The sequence below is a fragment of the Alternaria burnsii genome (genome assembly GCF_013036055.1).
Source record: "Alternaria burnsii strain CBS107.38 chromosome Unknown 698, whole genome shotgun sequence".
Classification (NCBI taxonomy): domain Eukaryota; kingdom Fungi; phylum Ascomycota; class Dothideomycetes; order Pleosporales; family Pleosporaceae; genus Alternaria; species Alternaria burnsii.
In genome coordinates, this window is record NW_024066111.1 from 312,260 (window position 1) to 332,650 (window position 20,391).

At 52.2% G+C, this 20,391-nt stretch overlaps 9 protein-coding genes across 9 annotated transcripts; 5 read left to right on the forward strand and 4 right to left on the reverse strand.

Annotated features, from left to right (window-relative positions):
- Window positions 1-251: 251 nt before the first annotated feature.
- GT037_004260 (peroxiredoxin tsa1) lies at window positions 252-1,078 on the reverse strand (the record flags this gene model as incomplete). Its single annotated transcript, XM_038929307.1, has 3 exons — window positions 252-398; window positions 457-893; window positions 988-1,078. The coding sequence occupies 3 exons, from the start codon at window positions 1,076-1,078 to the stop codon at window positions 252-254; spliced, it is 675 nt and encodes a 224-aa protein (XP_038787579.1).
- Window positions 1,079-2,100: 1,022 nt separating this feature from the next.
- Window positions 2,101-3,950, reverse strand: GT037_004261 (uncharacterized protein; the record flags this gene model as incomplete). Its single annotated transcript, XM_038929308.1, has 3 exons — window positions 2,101-2,431; window positions 2,483-3,224; window positions 3,278-3,950. 3 exons carry the CDS (start codon window positions 3,948-3,950, stop codon window positions 2,101-2,103), a joined length of 1,746 nt encoding a protein of 581 aa, XP_038787580.1.
- A 401-nt stretch (window positions 3,951-4,351) lies between these two features.
- GT037_004262 (cenp-o kinetochore centromere component) lies at window positions 4,352-5,260 on the forward strand (the record flags this gene model as incomplete). The annotated part of the gene is made up of 1 exon (XM_038929309.1): window positions 4,352-5,260. The coding sequence occupies one exon, from the start codon at window positions 4,352-4,354 to the stop codon at window positions 5,258-5,260; it is 909 nt and encodes a 302-aa protein (XP_038787581.1).
- A 2,379-nt stretch (window positions 5,261-7,639) lies between these two features.
- Window positions 7,640-9,122, forward strand: GT037_004263 (glycoside hydrolase family 18 protein; the record flags this gene model as incomplete). The annotated part of the gene is made up of 4 exons (XM_038929310.1): window positions 7,640-7,777; window positions 7,833-8,399; window positions 8,456-8,926; window positions 9,015-9,122. 4 exons carry the CDS (start codon window positions 7,640-7,642, stop codon window positions 9,120-9,122), a joined length of 1,284 nt encoding a protein of 427 aa, XP_038787582.1.
- Window positions 9,123-9,652: 530 nt separating this feature from the next.
- GT037_004264 (lipoyl mitochondrial precursor) lies at window positions 9,653-10,954 on the reverse strand (the record flags this gene model as incomplete). The annotated part of the gene is made up of 2 exons (XM_038929311.1): window positions 9,653-9,942; window positions 9,994-10,954. The coding sequence occupies 2 exons, from the start codon at window positions 10,952-10,954 to the stop codon at window positions 9,653-9,655; spliced, it is 1,251 nt and encodes a 416-aa protein (XP_038787583.1).
- Window positions 10,955-11,374: 420 nt separating this feature from the next.
- Window positions 11,375-14,290, forward strand: GT037_004265 (coatomer subunit gamma; the record flags this gene model as incomplete). The annotated part of the gene is made up of 4 exons (XM_038929312.1): window positions 11,375-11,441; window positions 11,499-12,223; window positions 12,273-13,998; window positions 14,058-14,290. The coding sequence occupies 4 exons, from the start codon at window positions 11,375-11,377 to the stop codon at window positions 14,288-14,290; spliced, it is 2,751 nt and encodes a 916-aa protein (XP_038787584.1).
- A 166-nt stretch (window positions 14,291-14,456) lies between these two features.
- On the reverse strand, window positions 14,457-15,839 carry GT037_004266 (set domain-containing protein; the record flags this gene model as incomplete). The annotated part of the gene is made up of 2 exons (XM_038929313.1): window positions 14,457-15,533; window positions 15,588-15,839. 2 exons carry the CDS (start codon window positions 15,837-15,839, stop codon window positions 14,457-14,459), a joined length of 1,329 nt encoding a protein of 442 aa, XP_038787585.1.
- Window positions 15,840-16,180: 341 nt separating this feature from the next.
- On the forward strand, window positions 16,181-17,103 carry GT037_004267 (ubiquinone biosynthesis protein coq-4; the record flags this gene model as incomplete). The annotated part of the gene is made up of 2 exons (XM_038929314.1): window positions 16,181-16,391; window positions 16,445-17,103. 2 exons carry the CDS (start codon window positions 16,181-16,183, stop codon window positions 17,101-17,103), a joined length of 870 nt encoding a protein of 289 aa, XP_038787586.1.
- A 455-nt stretch (window positions 17,104-17,558) lies between these two features.
- GT037_004268 (uncharacterized protein) lies at window positions 17,559-19,464 on the forward strand (the record flags this gene model as incomplete). The annotated part of the gene is made up of 2 exons (XM_038929315.1): window positions 17,559-17,609; window positions 17,656-19,464. Coding segments are annotated over 2 exons (1,860 nt in total), but the record flags the coding sequence as incomplete, so codon positions are not given.
- Between the last annotated feature and the right edge of the window lie 927 nt (window positions 19,465-20,391).

Sequence of the window (20,391 nt, forward strand, 5' to 3'; positions counted from 1 at the left end):
GTAAACTTAACATTCTATAGAGAGGAATCTAGTGGTATGATGCGCGTAGTTGAGCTGGGAGACCGCAATTAGAGAGACAACACGGCTGCGCCAGAACAACGCCAACCAATGCAAATGGTCTCGGACGGATGAGATGCATATGCTAATATCGCACAACCAATGCAAGGCAAGATATCTACAATTCAAGAAGTCCCTGCGAAAAGGAAGATCAGCGCGCTATGCTCACCATATTGACACCTGGCCGTTCACTTTCAATGCGCCGAGGGAGTTATACCATTTGTCTTTGTAGCAACGTCCGACATCTTGGTGTCGGCATGGAGCTTGTTGAGGTACTCCTTGTTACCTGCGGGTGTCGCTTTGATGGTTTCGTCACCAGGGTTCCAGTTAGCGGGGCAAACCTAATCAATAAACGTCAGTATGCTTGCAAAGACTAAGGGGTCTAGAAATGATTCTTACCTCGCCGTATTTGTCAGTGAATTGGAAGGCATCAATCAGACGAAGTGTCTCGTCGACCGACCTTCCAACAGGAAGATCGTTGATAGTGATCTGTCGTACGATGCCATTAGGGTCGATCAAGAACAGCCCTCGTAACGCAATACCCTCCTCTTCAATCAGCACACCATAGTCCTTGGCAATACTATGGTTCTTATCGCTCAACAATGGGATGTTGATCTTGCCCAGGCCTCCGTCCTTCTTGCTCGCATTCGTCCAAGCGAGCAAACTATACTCGCTGTCTGTGCTGGAGAAGACGACGCTGGCGCCACGGGCTGCGAAATCGGAAGCGCGTTCACTAAAGGCGATAATCTCGGTTGGACAGACAAAGGTCCAGGCCATGGGAACGAAACCGAGAACAAGCCATTGCTTGGTGGATGTGTAGGCTGTTAAGCTGAGGTCTGCGTGGGAGTTGTCAGTTTGTTGGTCTGACTGGTGTGTGGTTGGATAGGTACATGAATGGAGAAAGTGTAAGATGGTGAGACGAGCGCATACCTTCGAATGTGCCATCGACAACCGCGGTGCCGGAAAAGTGAGGAGCGGGCTTCTGGACCCGCGCCTTGGGTGTGTATGCTGGAAAAGCCATTGCGATTGTTCGTACTCTATGGACGGACGATGCGACACAGTGTCGGAGGTTTTGGTCGTGTCAACACTCTAAAAGGATAGAAGGTCCGATCTCGCAGGACTCGTTATCGATGCTACACTTCGGTAGGATTGGCGTGGGTAAGGTTTGGCTGGACCCTTGAAGTTCAACGGCTGCTGTAGAGATTGGGGGACTGGCGTAAGGTCGGACGTCGATCAAGGTATCAGACTAGGTGGATTTATGCTGCGACGGTTGGAGACGAGCGCGACAGGCCAGGCGAATAGGAATAAAGGTAAAAGAGTACTCAAGATCAGCAGATAATTTGCGACAGATGTCAAAACGCGATGTCGAGGGTGACTAGCCGTAGGAAGATAAGCGTCAACGCCTTGTGCACGTTTCCGAGGTATGCCACTCTAGCTGGCACAGCGTGTCTTCGGCGACTTCGGGAATTTGTGTGACTGTCGGAGCAGGCGCAGACACAAGATTCTTTAAAGCCTTGCTAGTCTACCGGGCCGCAGCCATTGCGCGTGGCCTGACGTGCTGTAGTCACTCCGAAGTCCCTGTTAATCGGCGTCTTCGGCATGTCAAGTCGAGACTTGGCCTGCTTACAGAACAGTCCCAGGTTATCTCATCACTAACAGCTGCGCGCCACTAACTCTCTTTCATCCAATAATCTCGACGCGTCACCGCCCAATTGCTATCGGTGGTCCACCAGCAAACGCTTGTGTATGTTGATGATACTACTTTGAGCGGCGTGAGACATTTGCTGTGCCGCAAACGTACCTGCATGCGCTCCAGACGGCGTGGCTTACGCTGGTGCATAAGGCCGCCCACTATAGGCCGATCAGCACGCCTGGTCACGGGAGAGCGCGCGAGCGCGGCACAGACGTGCCCAAGCAGCATGATGCTGGTAGTCGCATGGAGTTGTGCCCAAATTATTTCAAGCAATGGCCTATGGCTTTGCACTATGCCTTTATCTAACATTGAACTATGCATCTATATCGTACAATCCATGAGCCGTCCACCTATCCAGCAATTCTCCATGCCCTCAGTGGCAACGCCTGTATCCGCATAACCGCTGGCTTGATGTAGCCCCAGAACGTCACTACACCGATCACAATACATAAAATGTTTACAATGTAGTACCCATCTGTTGTAACGCTGCAAATACCACCACCTTGCTGGCATCGATGCTTCTCTGCCTCTAAAGAACAAGAGAATGCTTGTGTAATGAGTGGTCCTTTCAAGAGGTCTGCTTTTGGAATGTCTGTGGGCGGTATGCAGGTTGCCGACGTGAACATGTCGACGGCTTTAAGAACGAAGTAGCGTGGGAATGTGCCGCCGAGATTGGAGACACTGCATTGACGTTAGCGACACATAGGTAGATTGTGAAAGAACGAAACTTACGTAGCGAGAAGCGTCATATAAGTACCGCCAATAAGCGGATCTGAGATCTTTGCGTGGAACGCGCTGACCGCAACGAACATGACTGTATTCATGAAGGTTGAAAGCACATGTTCAGCAATGACCAGCAGCAAGAATCCAGTCGAGGCTCCTCCGACCGGGAATATGGACACCACAAATTGCGCGAACCCAGCAGCAACCAGACGTCCCATGAAGGACCAACACCAGATGTGCATAGGCGGGTAAGTTTGACACCACTTTCCGATGTAGTAACCCAGGAAGACCTCGACAGGGAAGTCGACGAGGATAACAAGGGAAAGCTGCTCCTGCTTGAGGCCCTTATCTAAAAGCTTCAGGCTCGTAACAGCATCGTTGGCTTGGAATCCAATCTTGGCGATGAGGTGGATGATGATGAAGCTCTGGATGTTCTTCAGTTTCAAGATGCCCCACATGGTGCGGTAAACCTCTCCAATGCCGTCGCCATTCTTATCACGGTCTTCGCGTTTCATGACTGCCAATCCAAGAGTGACTATCAAGTATGCCCATCCCCAGAAACTCAAGTAGCCATCAAGCTCCATAATACCAGTTTCCGCAGGAGTGCTACGGAACCACTTGTTCGCAAAGTCTTTGGAATTGAAGGCTAGGAAGACGGTGTAGGAGAGGAACTGGCCTGCGGTCAGGCCAACAGTTTGCGCTGTGGAGGCGTATGCGAGATTCTCTTTGGAGAGAAGAGTAAGCGCCCAACCTGCTTGTTGTCAGCCTGGAACAAGTCAATATGGGGAGTATGTGGCGCCTTACCATCCACAGCGATATCCTGTGTAGCGCAGAGGAACACGAGCGCGAACCACCACCACGTAAAAGTCCAAACTCCACTGTCTGTCTCGCCCGCCTCCTTCATCATGCGATTGATGTTCCTCCCTAGCCAAATCATGGAGAAACCGGAGATGGTCTGGATAGGCAGAATCCAACTCTTCCGGCGTCCGACCTTGGGCGACCATACCGCATCCACTATGGGACTCCAGAGAAGCTTGAGCGAGTAGGGATAGGCAGCGAGCGAGAAGACGCCAATGGCGGCGTAGGATACGTTGTGCTTGAGAAGGAAGGGAACAGAGCCGTGGGCCAGCCCCATGGGTATGCCTTGGAGGAAGTAGAGCAGCACCAGGAGGAGAAAGTTGCTCTGGTCCTTCTTGGAAAGCTCAAAGAAGCCCTTGGAAGGCCCTTCCTCGTCGTGGCCCAGCTTGGGCACTTCATCATCCAGGGAGAAGTTGGAGTTGCCCATGAGGGATGCAGCTTGGCTCGAGGGCGACGTGCTGTCGAAGGACGAGTGCTTGCGCCGATGTTCCAACATGACGCTGTTCATAGCAGTAGAATTTGCATTGCCGTTCTTCTTCTTTTCTTGCAGCGAGTCGGTGGAGCTCTGTTCACGTAGTACAGAGCCGTGGTTCTTGGATCGCGAGGCTCGTTTGCTCATTTGGGTGCGTCGGTGGGATGTGGCGGATGGGGTGGGAACTCGGTGGTGTAGTTTGGACAAGGTTGAGCGATGGCAGGGACAGGGGATGGCGAGAGGAAGACGCGAACTTTGTGCTGTGACGGTTGTTTAGAGAGCGACTAGTGAAGGGCAAGAAACGTGTTAAGAAACAGCCGGGTTAGTACAACGCGGGCACCAGTCTATGATTATGCAGCGATGATGGCCGCGGGCCCTGAACGTCTGGACGGAACCGTGTCCTCTAGTCTCAAGCTCGCGACGAGGGCGGAGCACTAACCCCCACCCCCCTGCCCGACGCTTATTCACGTGTTAGCGCGTTCATCTTGCCCGCCCACGCGTTCCAACACCAACACCGATGCGCTTCCACTGCGGCAGACGACTACACAATGGAGACTACTGAGCAACTCGACGACGAAATCAGCGACCTGCATACCCGGATAGCCACTTTGAAAGCTCATCGCGCGAACCTATCTTCCGTTCTCTTGTCGCAACCCCACCTCGCTGCGCGTCTCCATAGTAGCGGCACACACAACAACCCTGCCGACGATACCAGTCCAATCATCACACAGCAGTCGAAACGCGTCCTCGAAAACACCTATCGCGCCTGCGCTGGCGTTACTGCATACAAAGTCAAAGATCCCGACCCACATGCGCTGAACCATGGCAACATTCTTGGCGTTAGCATAGATGTGCCACTCAGAGGCAGATTCGTCGAGACATATCACGTCTTACTGAGCGTCAGACAAAAGGATGAAAAGACTATCCTAAGAATCAACAAGCACACTATTCCACCATGTATACCTCTGCAGCAATTGTCCGACAAGTGGCTACCCACGGGGGGCAAAGACGAAGAGAATGATCCAGAACAGGACTTGGTGCAGTTTGGGAGGCTGCTGCGGAAGGAGCTGGTGAGCTGGCACTTGCGTGTCAACGCTTTGGAAGAGTTACAGAAGGAGGCTGGTCTGGCAAAACCACGCCCGAACAGCGAAACTGAGGGCTTTGCACCAACTGGAAACATCTTGAACGCTTTCGTGAGCGATGATGAGACGAGCTCAGATGTCGAGGAAGCTGAAGACGAGACTGATAGCGCACGCATACTGGACATCGAAGCCGATGCTGCTGTCAGGCAAATCACTGTTGTCTGGTCCGACAGACGAACAGCGGTCATGTCCGTCACCAAAGATGGTAGGATTGAGAGGGCTGTGTGCAGGACAAGAGATGGAGTCCGAGATGATATTTTCAGCAGGAAGGCCATAGGTCCCATCGGTAGCTTGGTCCGCAGACTACGAGCATGAGTAGACGAGCGAAGCCTGAACCAGATCTTCTAAATCTTTATGAAAGCTCGGCTGCTGGGCACGGCGTTCATGATTTTTACGATACCCATTGATAGCGAGTCGTTTATCATATTCATCAAGCGCTCTCTCAACTAAAAGGTCACGAACCCAGACTTTCTGTTCTACACTTTTGACAAGGAAATTACGCGACTTCGTAACGGTCCATGCAGACAGCCTATCTGCTGTGGGACCTGGTAGCGTCATGCTACGGGTGCGCATCGCTCATTTCCTGTTACCAAATGCTGCAAGTGCACTGCGGATATCGGGCAGTACATCGTTCACTCACGACGTTGAATATTCCCCAAGTGGTGTGGAAATGTTACAGTGGTGCAGTGAAAGACTAAGCGCGCATTGGCCACACTCTTTGGAGGGCTGATAACACCGGTGGGGATGATCCCTTCCACCTTTCACGCGACCACGCCTTTCTCGCCAGTCATCTCCATCGCAGCAAACTTCACACTCCAAATCGCCCTACCCCGCGCCACTATTCTGCATATGTGTTTGTCTCTCTGCTATACTGCAGTGATCTTGCCTTGCCCGATGTGTGAGAAGCCGAGGCTGCGGGCCTCTGCCTGGCCATCCTCCCGCGCTCCAGGCCTACGATACAGCGCAGCGTGCGTGTTGACCCCGATAATTTCGACTTGTTATCCTGCCCTGGACTCTTATAGCGCGTGCTATCTCCATAGTGCTGCTTCAATCTGCAAGAACCCTAGCAAAGCATCGCGTGTCTTCAATCAGCAGTGCACGAACGCGGATAAGCCTAAACAACTGCACGCTAGCATACTTCGAGGAACGGCTCATTCGAAGCGCTAGAGGTCCATCTTTCCATGCAGAGTGGCAGGTTGCAATATCGCTGCATCTGGGCCGGGTTTACTTCTGTATCTGCTCATCCCTCGCGTATGGATTGCAGCTCAATGCGGCTAGCCGCCCGTCCCGCATGCCATCCTTCCCGTCAAGCACCATCTCCTCGTGCAGCCTCAGTCTCCACTTGTCTCGTCTGCGATACGCCGCCGCTAACTCACAATCTATTTGCACCTGGGGCTGTCAAACTTTTGACAATATCTCTGCTCAGCCTAAGCGTTCAGACGGTCCGACGGCTTGCCACACTTATGCAGGTGTGAAAGATGAAGACAAACTGTCACCCACGGGTTGTAAGGAGCAGGGTTTACACTGTTTTCTTTGACTAGAAGCTGTACTTTTGCTTCCGGAAAGGTTTGTGCAAACCCTTATCTCTCGTTCCCGCTCAGGTGGTATCTATCCCGTGGAGCGTACTCGAGTACACACCATCACGGCCTTCACGCTCACTTTTTCCACTCGGTATTGGAAATGTGTTCCCATGTGCCGATGCGCGGTTTCACCCGCAGGGCTGCCCCCCGAGACCATGCCGCCGTGGATTGGGGGGCGAAACAAGCCGTTTGGGGTCGCAACGCAACCTGATGCCATGTTGTATCTCGATGTTACACATCCTAACAACCGCGAGACCATCTATCGAGCAGTATAGGAGTTCTCAGACACGACTCACATTTCTAAAGGAAGCTATCACAACAAGAATCTTGATGTCACTCGCTGTCTGAAAAGCGTACTAGCTTTCTTTCTGAGCAACAGACGAGCTACCGTTCTGTTTCTCGCTAGCAGCAAGGCAGATATGGAGAACATCCGGTCTGTACTGCCGCTACAGTTAGACTCAGACGTTGTATGCTTGCTCAAAGTACCGGGTGTATTCAACGAGCGTTCAAGGCCACTTGTCGTTTTTGTCTACAAGTCGACTAGTCATAGCTGCAAGCGGTTCGCCTAGAAGCCTTTAGCCGTCGCCCCCCAGATCCTAGCCGTCTGTACCTGGTCGATTAAGAGCACTCTCTACAACCGTTCCTGGGTCTGGGCATAGTACATCTTGTCAATTGTGCATGTGCAAATAGCCTCGCCTCCCACGCCGCGGGCGCGTGTGCGATGATATGTATCCTTGGGCCCTGGATCTTTACAAGCCCGCGTGCCCTCAGTTCTCTTCTCTACTGTTACATTCCTTTCAGAGAGCTCTTGTAGCATTCACTAGTCGCGACTCACTCGCCAGTTGGTCGAGTGACCATCCTTTACAGTCCTTGACCCATTTTTTTCTGATCAACTCTCTTTTGCTGCGAGTCATCTTCAGACATTCTTTCGAGCATAAATACACGTCTTTGAGCCTTCTCAACATCGTCAGCTTCTCTCCCTCTCTATCCAAACACTTTACGTGGACTTTCGGCACTCAAGCGAAACCGCGTTCGTACCTGCACTAGCCCGCGCCACAGCCACGTAGCACAGTAGCGCGCCACTAGCGACATCATAAGGATGCGCGCCGCCAACATGCTCGCGGGAGTAACATCGTTACTCTCGTTCTCCACTCTTGTACAAGCCGTTGCAATCCCGCAAGGTACCAACTACAACATGACGACTAGTTCGGCTGTTTCAGGTTACAAAAACGTTGCCTACTTTGTCAATTGGGTCTGTTCGCTAGCCTGAGTGTATGTAAGAGAGGTTCGTCTGACAACATATGCAGGCTATTTATGGTCGCGCATACAACCCTCAGGATCTTCCTGGTGAAGAGCTTACCCATGTTCTCTACGCTTTTGCCGATGTTCGCGATACTGGCGAGGTCTTCCTGACGGATACTTGGTCAGACACTGACAAGCACTATGCGAATGACTCGTGGAACGATGTTGGCACCAACGTCTATGGATGCGCCAAGCAGTTGTTCCTCCAGAAGAAGCGCAACCGCAAGTTAAAGGTGCTACTATCGATCGGCGGATGGACTTACTCTGCCCATTTTGCCCAGCCTGCGTCGACTGCCCAGGGGCGAGCCACGTTCGCAAGCAGCGCTGTCGAGATTCTAAAGAACCTGGGCTTCGACGGACTTGACATCGACTGGGAGTACCCGGCGAATGAAGCCCAGGCCAACGACATGGTTCTCCTTCTTGAGGAAACCCGTCGGGCTCTCGATGCGTACTCTGCACAGTATGCCCCTGGGCAGCACTTGCTCCTGACTGTTGCTTCACCGGCAGGCCCCACCAATTACAATAAGATGAAGCTTAGAGCCATGGACCAGTACCTTGATTTCTGGAACTTGGTAAAATACCCTTCCACTCATCCCAGTCGCGCTGGCTGCTAACGACGAGTGTTTAGATGGCTTATGATTATGCTGGATCCTGGGATACGAATGCTGGCCACCAGGCTAATGTGCAGCCTTCTTCTTCCAACCCAACCAGCACACCCTTCAGTACCGCCAAAGCAATCGACGACTACGTCGCCGCCGGCGTACCCGCTGCAAAAATCGTCCTCGGCATGCCCCTGTACGGCCGTTCATTTGAAAACACCGACGGCCCTGGCACGCCGTTCTCGGGTATCGGCCAAGGTACCTGGGAACAAGGCGTGTATGATTATAAGAAACTTCCACTAGATGGTTGCCAGGTCAAGACAGATGATAGTATTACTGCTAGCTGGTGCTACGACGCGACCAAGAGGATCATGGTCACGTACGATACGCCTGACATCATCGCTAAGAAAAGCCAGTTCATCCTCGGAAAAGGACTTGGTGGTGGCATGTGGTGGGAGAGCTCGAGCGATAAGCCGGGAGATGCGAGTTTGATCTCGACGGTAAGTGTCTTTGTCTCTTTTGTTCCCCGTAGCCCCTTTGTATGTGCCTGTTGTGTATAGAGAGACATGGACTAATTGGCCGGTGTAGTTTGTGAAAACAATTGGTGGAGTCGATAGATTGGATCAGTCGGCCAACTTGCTCAGCTTCCCAGAGAGTAAATACCAGAACTTGCGCGAGGGCATGCCAAACAACTAGTGGGCCGTCTTGTGGTCGTGGTGGTGGCGGCGGTAGTGCTGCTGCCGTGTCAACGTCTGCACGATACGGAAAGGTCGCTTTGTGTGAAGAATGGGCCAAGGGGCATTAGATTAGTTCTTCCCCTTTTTTTTTTCTGTGTGAAGACTCTGGGCTTTCTGTACATACGACAATCGTTCATTTCTTTCTTTAGGGTGGTAGACGGCTGAACGGCGTTTGTGGGGCTAGAGTGAGACTGATTTAAGGTTGGACAAGAGGCCAATAGATATGGCTCGTATATACGGTTTTATGAATTCATTATTTTCGAAGATCAGTCACGTCAAAGCTTGGGAGTGAAGGACAACAAGAATGCATTGTCATGCGTAACACCATCTGAACTCTGCTGGGATTCAAGACGCCCCAAATTATTTACGTGGTCGAAGTAAAGTGTTGTACATTGCATAGCCTGGTTGAAGCAGGCTCCTACTCAGGATTGAGTTGAGGTAGTCCTGAAAGTCACAGTAAAGCCATAGCCTATTCTCACACCTCTATATCTACAATGTCTTGCTAGTTTCCTCTGCAGCACTGAGATCTGCGACTTCGCTCTTTCCCGCATTGCCTAATCTCCGCTTCTTCAGGACATTCTCGATAAAGGCCTCGCCTGCTTTGTAACTTGAGCGCACGAGCGGACCGGAGGCGCAGTACAGGAAACCCATATCGAGAGCGCGCTGGCGCCAGAGCTCAAACCTATCGGGGGTGACGTAGTCGTGGACGGCCATATGGCGCTTGGTGGGTCGCATGTATTGGCCAAAGGTTACGACGTCGACATTGTTTGCGCGGAGCTCTGTATACATATTAGTTTAGTCTTTTTGTATACTGGATGGTGCGGACGTACCCCTCAACGCATGCCATAGGTCCTCGTCCGTCTCGCCCAAGCCCAGCATCATACTGGTCTTGGTGATAAGCTCCGGTCGTGCCTCCTTGGCCGATCGCAACACGTCCAGACTCTGCCTGAACTTGGCCCTCCGATCGCGGACGAACGGCGTGAGGCGTTCGGTCGTTTCGATGTTGTGCGCAAAGACGTCGACACCACTTCGCGCAACTACCTTGGCCATCTCCAGATTGCCTCCGTAGTCACCACCCAACAACTCGACAAGCTGTGTTGGGTTCTTTTGCTTGATCTTCATAATGGTCTCGGCGATGTGATGCGCTCCGGAATCTGCAAGATCGTCTCGATCAACCACTGTGATGACGACGTAGCCCAGCCCCCACCTCCGCAACGCTTCAGCTGTGTTTTCTGGTTCGTGGGGATCCAGGGGCGGGGGTGCTTTGGATGTCTTTACGGCGCAAAAGCGACATCCTCGTGTGCATGTGTCTCCCATGAGCATGATTGTCGCAGTCGCGGCACTCTTTGAGCTTCCGCCCCAACAATCGGAAATGTTGGGACATCTTGCCTCCTCGCAGACTGTGGCTAGGTTCAGCCCCCGCAGGTCTTTCTTGATTTGCTTGTAGTTCTGGTTTGCGTTTGAGGGTATGGGCGTCCTCAGCCACTCTGGAAGTCGTGTGATGGTCTTCTTGCGGCCTTCTGGGCCTACCTGCACCGTCTTGATCTCGTATGCTTCGGCGGGGGAGAGGGGCGCCTCGGGGTTGACAAAGTCGCCGAACGATGGGCCGGCATTCAGTGTATCGCTGAAAGATGTCGCTGGCCGTGATCGCTTTGTGGGTGCTTCGGGTGCTGCGGTTTGCGGCGTATCGGAGGTCGTGGCAAAAGTTCTAAGCGGCGTCCTGGAGCGAGGGACAGCCTTCAATGTGGACGGGGAGAAGAGACATCGCGAGCGTGGTATTGAGGCTGCCATTGTCGCGTATATGTGAATGTGAAAGAGAAAAAAAAGAGGGAGGAGAGCGAGTGAGCAAGTGTGTCGAGTCTATGTTGGAGGGCAGAGCCTTGAATACCCGCACCGCATTGAGTTGCGCATTCCGAGCGCCAAGACCTGGAACATGCAAGAGCAGCCCACACGGCGACATCCCTGCAGGTGGACTCCCTCGCGCTGGTCGAGGGCATCTTCAACGTCGCCAATTCAAGACGGCCAGGCAATCAACACTGCGACTTACCCCCGACACCCCCACGTCTCCGCACTCACCAGTCCCAATTGCAAGGCGGCATTTGGACACATTTACACACGCCGTCGCAAAAGGCCACGTTAGGCGGAGGAAGAGCGGGACAAGTTTACACACCTGCGGAGAGAGCTAGCCGTTCGGAGCTGCACTACAACACCATGGACAAGAAGCACGAGGATGCTGGCGGAGTCGCCCAGATTGACAAGACATCCGTGTTCCAAGAAGGTAGGGCGACTGTCACTGAGACCATAGGCTGGCGGGGGGAAAGCTGACCTTGTCCAGCACGAGTATTCAACCAGAGCCCTATATCGCCCAGGAAATGTAGAGTGATCCTGACCAAGCTGGCCCTGCTGCTCTTCACCGGAGAGAGCTGGGGACGCCAGGAAGCCACAACCCTCTTCTTTGGCATATCGAAGCTGTTCCAGAACAAGGATGCCTCGCTCCGCCAGATGGTCTACCTGGTCATCAAGGAGCTCGCTGGCTCTGCCGACGATGTCATCATGGTCACCTCCTCCATAATGAAGGACACATCCGTCGGCAGCGACGTCGTATACCGCCCCAACGCCATCCGCGCCCTCTGCCGCGTCATCGACGCCTCTACCGTGCAGGCCATCGAGCGTCTCGTCAAGACGTGCATAGTCGACAAGAACCCCTCCGTGTCCTCGGCCGCCCTCGTCTCGTCGTACCATCTTCTCCCAGTCGCCAAGGATGTCGTTCGAAGATGGCAGTCCGAGGCTGCGGAAGCTGCATCTGGAAGCAAGTCGGGTGGAGGTTTCTTGGGAGGATTCGGAGGAGGCTCGCATAGCGCTCTGCAGGCCAGCACAAACTACATGACACAGTACCATGCAATTGGTCTCCTCTACCAAATGCGCTCTGGCGACAGGATGAGCTTGGTCAAGATGGTGCAGCAATACTCGGCTGCTGGCGTCGTCAAGAGCCCTGCTGCTACCGTCTTGCTGGTCAGACTGGCTGCTAAGCTCGCTGAAGAGGACCCGAACCTACGCAAGGTAAATCTTACGCGCTTCATAGGGAAAGACTTACTAACACCCATCGCAGCCCATGATGCAACTTCTCGACGGCTGGTTGCGCCACAAGTCGGAAATGGTCAACTTCGAAGCTGCAAAGGCCATCTGCGACATGCGCGATGTCACCGATGCCGAACTCGTACAAGCCGTTCACGTCCTCCAGCTCTTCCTCACGTCCCCTCGCTCCGTCACCAAGTTTGCCGCCCTTCGCATCTTGTCGCAAATGGCTTCCTTCAAGCCGGATGCTGTCCGATCATGCAACCAAGACATCGAATCGCTCATCACAAACTCGAACCGCAGTATCGCAACTTTCGCCATTACTACACTCCTCAAGACGGGCAACGAGTCTTCAGTTGACAGACTGATGAAGCAGATTACAGGCTTCATGGCTGAAATTACTGACGAGTTCAAAGTCACCATTGTAGAAGCTGTCCGAACGCTGGCACTGAAGTTCAAGGCGAAGCAGTCTGGATTCCTTGCTTTCCTCAGTGGCATCCTGCGCGACGAAGGTGGTTACGAGTTCAAGCGGTCTGTTGTGGAGGCCATCATGGATCTCATCCGCTTCGTACCCGAGGCCAAGGAAGACGCGCTTGCTACCCTATGCGAGTTCATCGAAGATTGCGAGTTCACCAAGCTCGCCGTCAGGATTCTTTTCGTTCTTGGACGCGAGGGCCCCTCAACACCCCACCCCACCAAGTACATTCGCTACATCTACAACCGCGTAGTCTTGGAGAATGCCATCGTTAGGGCTGCCGCAACCTCTGCTCTTTCCAAGTTTGGCGTTGGGCAGAAGGACCCTGAAATTAAGAAGTCGGTCCATGTTCTCCTCACAAGGTGTCTCGACGATGTTGATGACGAGGTCCGTGATCGAGCTGCGCTTAGCCTTCGTTTGATGGACCAGGAAGACGACGACATGGCTGTCAGCTTCATTCGCAACGACTCGATGTTCTCACTCCCTGTCCTGGAGCACCAACTGGCTATGTACGTCAGCTCGGATTCCCGTGATACCTTCGAGACAGCCTTCGACATCACTAAGATCCCAACTGTCTCCCGTGAACAAGCAGATGCAGCGGATCTTACCAAGAAGACCGAAGGCGCTACTCCAACACTCAAGGCGCCCAGCGCGGCCAAAGCACCATCAAAGGCAGGTGCCGATGCCGCCGCAAGCGCAGCATCAAATGCTCAGAAATACGCTACAGAACTGCAAAAGATTCCAGAGTTGGCAGCGCACGGTGGTGTGCTCAAATCAAGCGACGTCGTCGAACTTACAGAGTCCGAGACCGAATACGTCGTCACTGCCATTAAGCACATTTTCAAGGATCACATTGTCATCCAATATGACATTAAGAACACTCTTGAGGACACCGTATTGACAGATGTGGAGATGGTCGTCACACCAGAGGATGACGGAGACGTGCAATTAGAAGAAGAATTCGTTATCCCAGCGCCCAAGCTCGCCACCAACGAGCCCGGTACCGTTTACGTGTCCTTCAAGCGCTTGGAGACCGAGTCGCAATTCATCGCCGCCAGCTTCACCAACGTACTCAAGTTCACAAGCAAGGAGATCGACCCAAGTACGAACGAACCAGAGGAAGGCGATGGATACCCAGACGAGTATCAGGTTGAGGATCTGTACCTCACCGGTGCTGACTACGTTGTTCCGGCATATGCAGGCAGCTTCGATAACGTTTGGGATCAGTCGAATGGCGATTCGGCAACCGAGACATTGCAGTTGGGTAACATGAAGAGCATATCAGGTACGTCATTAATGTTACAAGCTATCTCGAATGGTGAACACACGACTGACAGTTTACAGATGCAACTGAGCAACTTACCAAGACACTCTCCCTCCAACCTCTCGAAGGTACAGACGTCACTCTGTCAACTTCAACACATACTCTCAAGCTTTACGGCAAGACCATCACAGGCGGCAAGGTTGCTGCGATGGTGCGGATGGCCTTCAGTGCTAAGACTGGTGTGACGATGAAGATTGATGTAAGGAGCGAGGAAGAGGGTGTCGCTGCATTGGTCGTAGGTAGCGTGGCGTAGGTGACGGTAGGCCGAGATTTGTTTAGTAGCGTGTCTTGAAAGCGTAAAAGGTCAACGGGCTTCTTAGTAGAACTCTTGATATGCACAGCTCAATGATCATAAATGTTATATGTTGACGGGATCGACCAACAAGCGCCCTGAAATACTAGATCTCCTCTGCAATTCTCTACTTTGTAAGTGCTTCGATGGCCTTGTTCACGACACTCCGTATTTGTTTCCATCTCTTCACCAAGGTCTCCTTTTGGCCTTCCGCAAGCTCATGCTCGTTTTCTTCACCCAAATCCAGATCCTCAACTTCCTCCAAAGTATCCACTATCTCCCTTGAGTACTTGGTCAACACATCCGCCAGGTACTTATTCAACCGCGCTTGATCCCTCGCTCCATCATCATCCCCAGACACAAACGCCGAATACCTCCTCGAATCCAGGACCAACAGCCTAAGGACAGTCTGCGTTCTGTAACACACCGTCTCCTCCTTCCCTGCACCAAACAACGTGTAGTTACCGTAGAACCCATCTTCTTTCAGCGCATCCACTTGCTGCTTGTCCAATAACGGGACCAAGACGTGATCCAAGGGCAAAGAGTCGTGAACGTTATGGTCCAAAATGAATCCGTATTCCACAAGGAGGAAGTCGTTTGTGTGGGGACCATATGTCACAAACACCTCCTCGCCAGCAGAGTATGGTCGATCGGCGGTTACGGAGTAGCCCTGGCTGTCGTGTTGGGGATGACACCCGTTGTCTGAGTGGTTGAAGTAGTCGATGAGCGGACACATGCAGTAGCAATCGTCTGCGGTCAATTTCGGGCGCCGTTTAGGTAAGCGAGGGTGTGCGTTGGGCAGGTCGGGATACTCCCAGTAGAAGGTTCGGGTATTTACTATCAGCCAGGTGTACGTGTAGAGGGACTTGGTGATGGAAGGAGGTAGATGGGTGGAATGGGCGGCCCAGTCCTTTTCTAGGTTTGTACGCTGTTTGGCGAGGAGCGTTTTGCAGGCGGGTGGCAGGAGAGACTGGAGCGAAGACGGGTAGTGGATTGGCATGGTGGATTTGAAATCTTGTTGCGTGGGCCAGACGTCTTGCCAAAGGTGGTAGGAGTGCGGTTCCTGGCCACTATACCATAGGGATAGGGATGCTGCGAGTTTTCCGTGAACAGTGGTATTTTCCGGAAGCTTGAAGGCGTGGATTGAAGGTAGGGCGACATGAACGAGTGATTTGTTGGAGACGTGCACTAACTTGTCTCCTTTCTTGATGATTTAGTTGAGAGTTGAGTGGTGGGTAATTCGAGAAGGGGGACTGACTTTGATGTCTTTTGCTGCTACGATACCCATTCCTCGTCCGCTGAAGCGTGCTGGAGCGATTCCATTTATCTCAACCCCATTCGACTTGGCCCAGTCGACAAACTGGGTGTGTTGTTCACCAGGGTCTAGTGCTGCAGTCATGGCTGCAGTGAAGAATTCTGAAACTTCCCAGCTTGATGTGCGAATACAATCTTGAAAATTGTCAGTGGTCAGATCTAGAGGGAATATCTTGACTGGAAGTACGGATGCCATACTGAAGATTCCCAATAAAGTTTGCTGTACAACCAGTGTTCAGTCCGCCTAGGTACAAATCGCTTTATGCCGGATCAAGGTCCAAGTTGTTGAACAAGCAGCCTCAGTAACACGACGGTAGATGACGGTGGCAATTGCAAATATATGTTAGCTCATCGATTGCGTAGCAATGGATGGCGCAATTGTCTTTTTTCGGAAGTCAAAGAAAGAGTCATGATTGACATACTTTTGGTGTGGCTGGTGGCATGTGGCGTATCGATAAGATTGCATCATGTCATCAGCTCAGAACGATGCCAGCCAGCTTTCCTGTGCTTCACCCAATTTTTCATTGACACGCGTAAATGGCGAGAAATGTGCGAATACATCAGCTCCAGAAGCTGACGTGGCGCCCATCCTTCCAGGCGTCTTCGTTTGTACAGCCATCTCGCTGCTTTTCAGTCCTCAATCGCCCTCCGCCCAAGTATGAGGGCCACATACCACTAACACGCGTGGAAAGATTAGGGTTGGCAATAGGTTCAGGCCTTGGAAGCTTCTTGGACCCCCGGAGAGGAGGTGAGATGAGATCCAGAGACTTCACATCAGCGTGCGCTGCTTACACAGGTCAGACCTCATCGCATCCTTTGGTGAAGCGACCGCACAGCCCTACTTCATATACAAGCTTCGCGATCGCATGCTTCTGAACCCAATTGGCCGACGAATACTACGCGACCGACCGCGATTGACGTCCACCTCGCTTGACATTCCCCGCCTTCGCAACCTACCGCCGAACACACTGGGCTATGCGTATGCTGCATGGCTTGACCGCGAAGGCGTCTCTCCAGATACGCGGGCGGCAGTACAATACATAGATGACGAGGAGTGCGCATATGTCATGCAACGATATCGCGAGTGTCACGACTTCTACCACGCTCTGGTAGGACTACCCGTCTTCCGTGAGGGTGAAGTTGCTCTGAAAGCATTCGAATTCGCAAACACTGGCCTACCCATGACTGGCTTGGCTGTATTCAGCGCCTTCACCTTGAAGAAGGCTGAATGGAGACGTTTCTGGGACGTCTATGGACCGTGGGCTACAAGGAACGGCGCACAAAGTGCCGACGTGATCAACATCTACTGGGAGGAAGAACTAGAAACAGACATTGACGACTTAAGAGCTAGGTTGGGTATCGAGAAGCCACCGGATCTACGAGCTATGCGCAAGGCTGAACGCGAAGCGCGCAAGAAAGAGAAAGAAGCCAAAGAGAACATGGCACGGGCTGCCGTATGAAGCAACATAAATGTACATTATCGTGTAATAATGAACTGACACACGTCGTAAATTTAGCCTGTCAATTGTGCAGGATAAGTCTCATGCAGGTTACCCGCTCGAAGTAGGAGGCAACACAAGGATGCGGGGTCTCCACACGGGACGGAACCCGCAAGCCGGATCACCCACTCCGGACGACCCTGTGCTATGAATGCGGCCAACTTACAACCATGCTTCTGGCCTGCTTCCTACAACAATATCCGATTAACGGGTGCTGTCATGGCTGAGAAACGGAAGCATGATGAATCGGTTGGATCAGACCATTCACGACTACCACCAAATGATCGCCGCCCGTCCACAAGCCCAGTGGATGATGGTCTGGCTGTCGTCGAGAACTATCCCAGAAAACGTATAGCCATAGCCGTGGGTCGAAATTGCTCCTTACTTCGTTACATGGATTACTCATACTTTTTAGTGCAACGTCTGTAGATTCCGGAAGACTCGCTGTGACGCTCAGAAACCGGTTAGTGAGACGACATTTGCTTTGCACGTACCGCTCATTAACAGTCACAGTCATGTGGATTTTGTACTGAGCTTGGAATTGAATGTACTTATCGAAAACCAACAGTCGGCGACCGGACGAAACCGGTTGGTCCCTCACCAGAAGCTTGGTCAAGCATTGAAAGACGACTGGCACAAGTTGAAGCCAGACTGGATTCTACGCAGCAATATGTACATGGATCCGCCGCGCTCTCACCTAATACGTCTACTCATAGCGACATATACCCTCCACCGGAGCCTAGATCTCGACACTCAAGCGCCAATAGAATGGCCATCGAGATGGTCAACAATACCACTATGTCCATTCCATCGGTCGGCACACCAGTGTTATATGATTTCGCTTACCGACAGACAAGTACCGAAGGCAAGACCCCAAGACCTAGTCTTACGACTTTCCGCGCGCCTCCATACATCCACGTAGAGAGTTGGGACTACACAGCTGACTTTTACGATGACGAGATCTTGGCGGGTGAACGACTAGCCGACCAGTGTGATGCAGTCATATTGCATCCAGCGGACTTATCGCGACGAACTTGCCGGCGACTCCAACAGTCGTTTGTGGAGAACTTCCTTCGTTGGACACCGATCTTCGACCAACAAACGTGTATCAACGCGCTTGAACAAGGAGACTCGGATAGTTTTGCATCATCCGATGCACCGACATGCCTAGCCTTTTTGATCTTGGCCCTTGGTGCTATCTCTGAAGATAGAAACAATTCAAACAACCTCACACCTGGACTGGAGTACTTTGCACGTGGCTCAAGAATTCTCGAGCATTTATCGCTTCGTATCGGCAATCTGGCCACCCTTCAGTGTCGGATCCTGCAAGCTTCGTACTTCAAGTTTGCTATCAGGCCTTTACAGACGTGGAATTCTATTACGCAAGCAGCGCGTGATTGCATGCATATCCTGTCATCCAGAATAATGCAGCGATACAATCCTTCCGATCAAGAAGCATTCAATCGAGCGTTTTGGGCTTGTTCCACAATACTCCATGAGCTCGAGGCAACATGTAAGATGCATCCCATCGGACTGCGCCATTTCCACGAATTAGTTCCGCTTCCCCAGTTCGAAGAAGAAGACTCAGGCTTCTATTTCTTTCTAGCGCAAATTAGTCTCAGAAAGTTCTTGACGCAGACCCTTGAAGTTGTTGGGTACTTTACAGGACAGGTCATATTTGCACCTGTTGTCATTGGCGAGTTGCGCAAACAAGTACGCGAATGGTACGATCATCTACCTTCGGTCGTCCAATTCCCCATCGATTCGACGCCGCTGTTTGACTCCAGGAAATCTTTCCTGCGGGTTCAGTATATCGCTTTACACGTAGTGCTTGGCTGGCCGTCAGTGCTCAAGATACTGGAAGTTAGTGAAGAGGAGGCTGGCGCTCAAGACCACGAAACGATAGTGGTCACAAGGGATCACGCGCGACACTGCATAAAGAGTTCAGCCTTGCTTCTAAGTATAGCAGACGAGCAGCTCATGGGAAGGAAGATGGGAACGCACTTCACATTATATCCAACATTTGCATGCTTTGCAACTCTCCTTATTGCATTCGACCACCCGGCTCTCGCCTTCATCGAAGAGACTAAGCAGGAGCAGCATATCCGGAACGGATACGATGTACTGCGACCATGGGCCCACCTTCCCCTCATTCGACGGGGACTGGAAAGGGCACGCATCTTGATGCAGCAGAACAATCTTGCGCACATATTCCACACATACACGGATGAATTACCTCAAAATGCATCTGGTGTTAGTCCACCAGTAGCAACGAGTCACGACTGGAGATCTCCGCGTGCTGAGTTCACCATGAAACCATGATAGCCGCCTGGACCCTTAGATGGCATCTGAGTTCCCCTGTAGGATGACCGATCAGATTGCAGTACGGCACGAATGAGGGAATCCCACTGGCGCGAACCGTGCCGCAAAGACGTCATGCTAATCGGGAGATATGCACCATAGCCGGTATACACATTCGGCCCAAGCATCCAGTATGGCTGATTCCTTCGATTCTTTATCTGTTCCATCAGGGCGCCCTGCGGATGGATCCGAACAAATAGGATTGCTTCCAGACCACATGACGTTCATTGACTGCAGTCATATCCCCATGCAGCACCGTTGATCCGCAGTCCAGGATCATCGTTATGTGCGGGACTCCTCGATCGCGCTTTCATTCCGCGTCTACGAACAAGCGACAGTGGAGATTCCTTGCAATTCCGTGCTTGAGCAGCCATTACGGGCATTACTACGAGTATCTGGAGTTGAGTGCAAGACTTGAGAATTAACGATTGAACAAAAGACCGACCAATAAGTCTCACTGAATCACGATCCGCGTTTTGCGCGCTATGGAAATTGGCCAATGTACACTGCAAACTTGCAAAGAAGTAGACCACAATGATAGCGAATGACCAAACAAGACCAGGCCCTTGAGAAAGACTGTGCTGTACAATGGCTTGTGTCGCTGCACATTATCTCCACTGGATACCAAGAAATTGCTTTCCGAAACATTAAGGTCTGCAGCGCCGCTCATTCCAGATTGCGTGGATGTACGTTTGGTGGTGCTGCATTCTGGCCTGAATAAGAGAAGACCTACACCGAAACGAGCCATGCCATCGTGCAGCCTTACAATCACTGGGGTGTAGCAACCCTATCAAGCGTGTTGCGCTTATCGACTGTCAACTGACCGCTCAGGCGAGCGCTGCGGGTGTGACTTGAGTAAGGGTTGTCCTGGCTTGGAACCACTGCTGC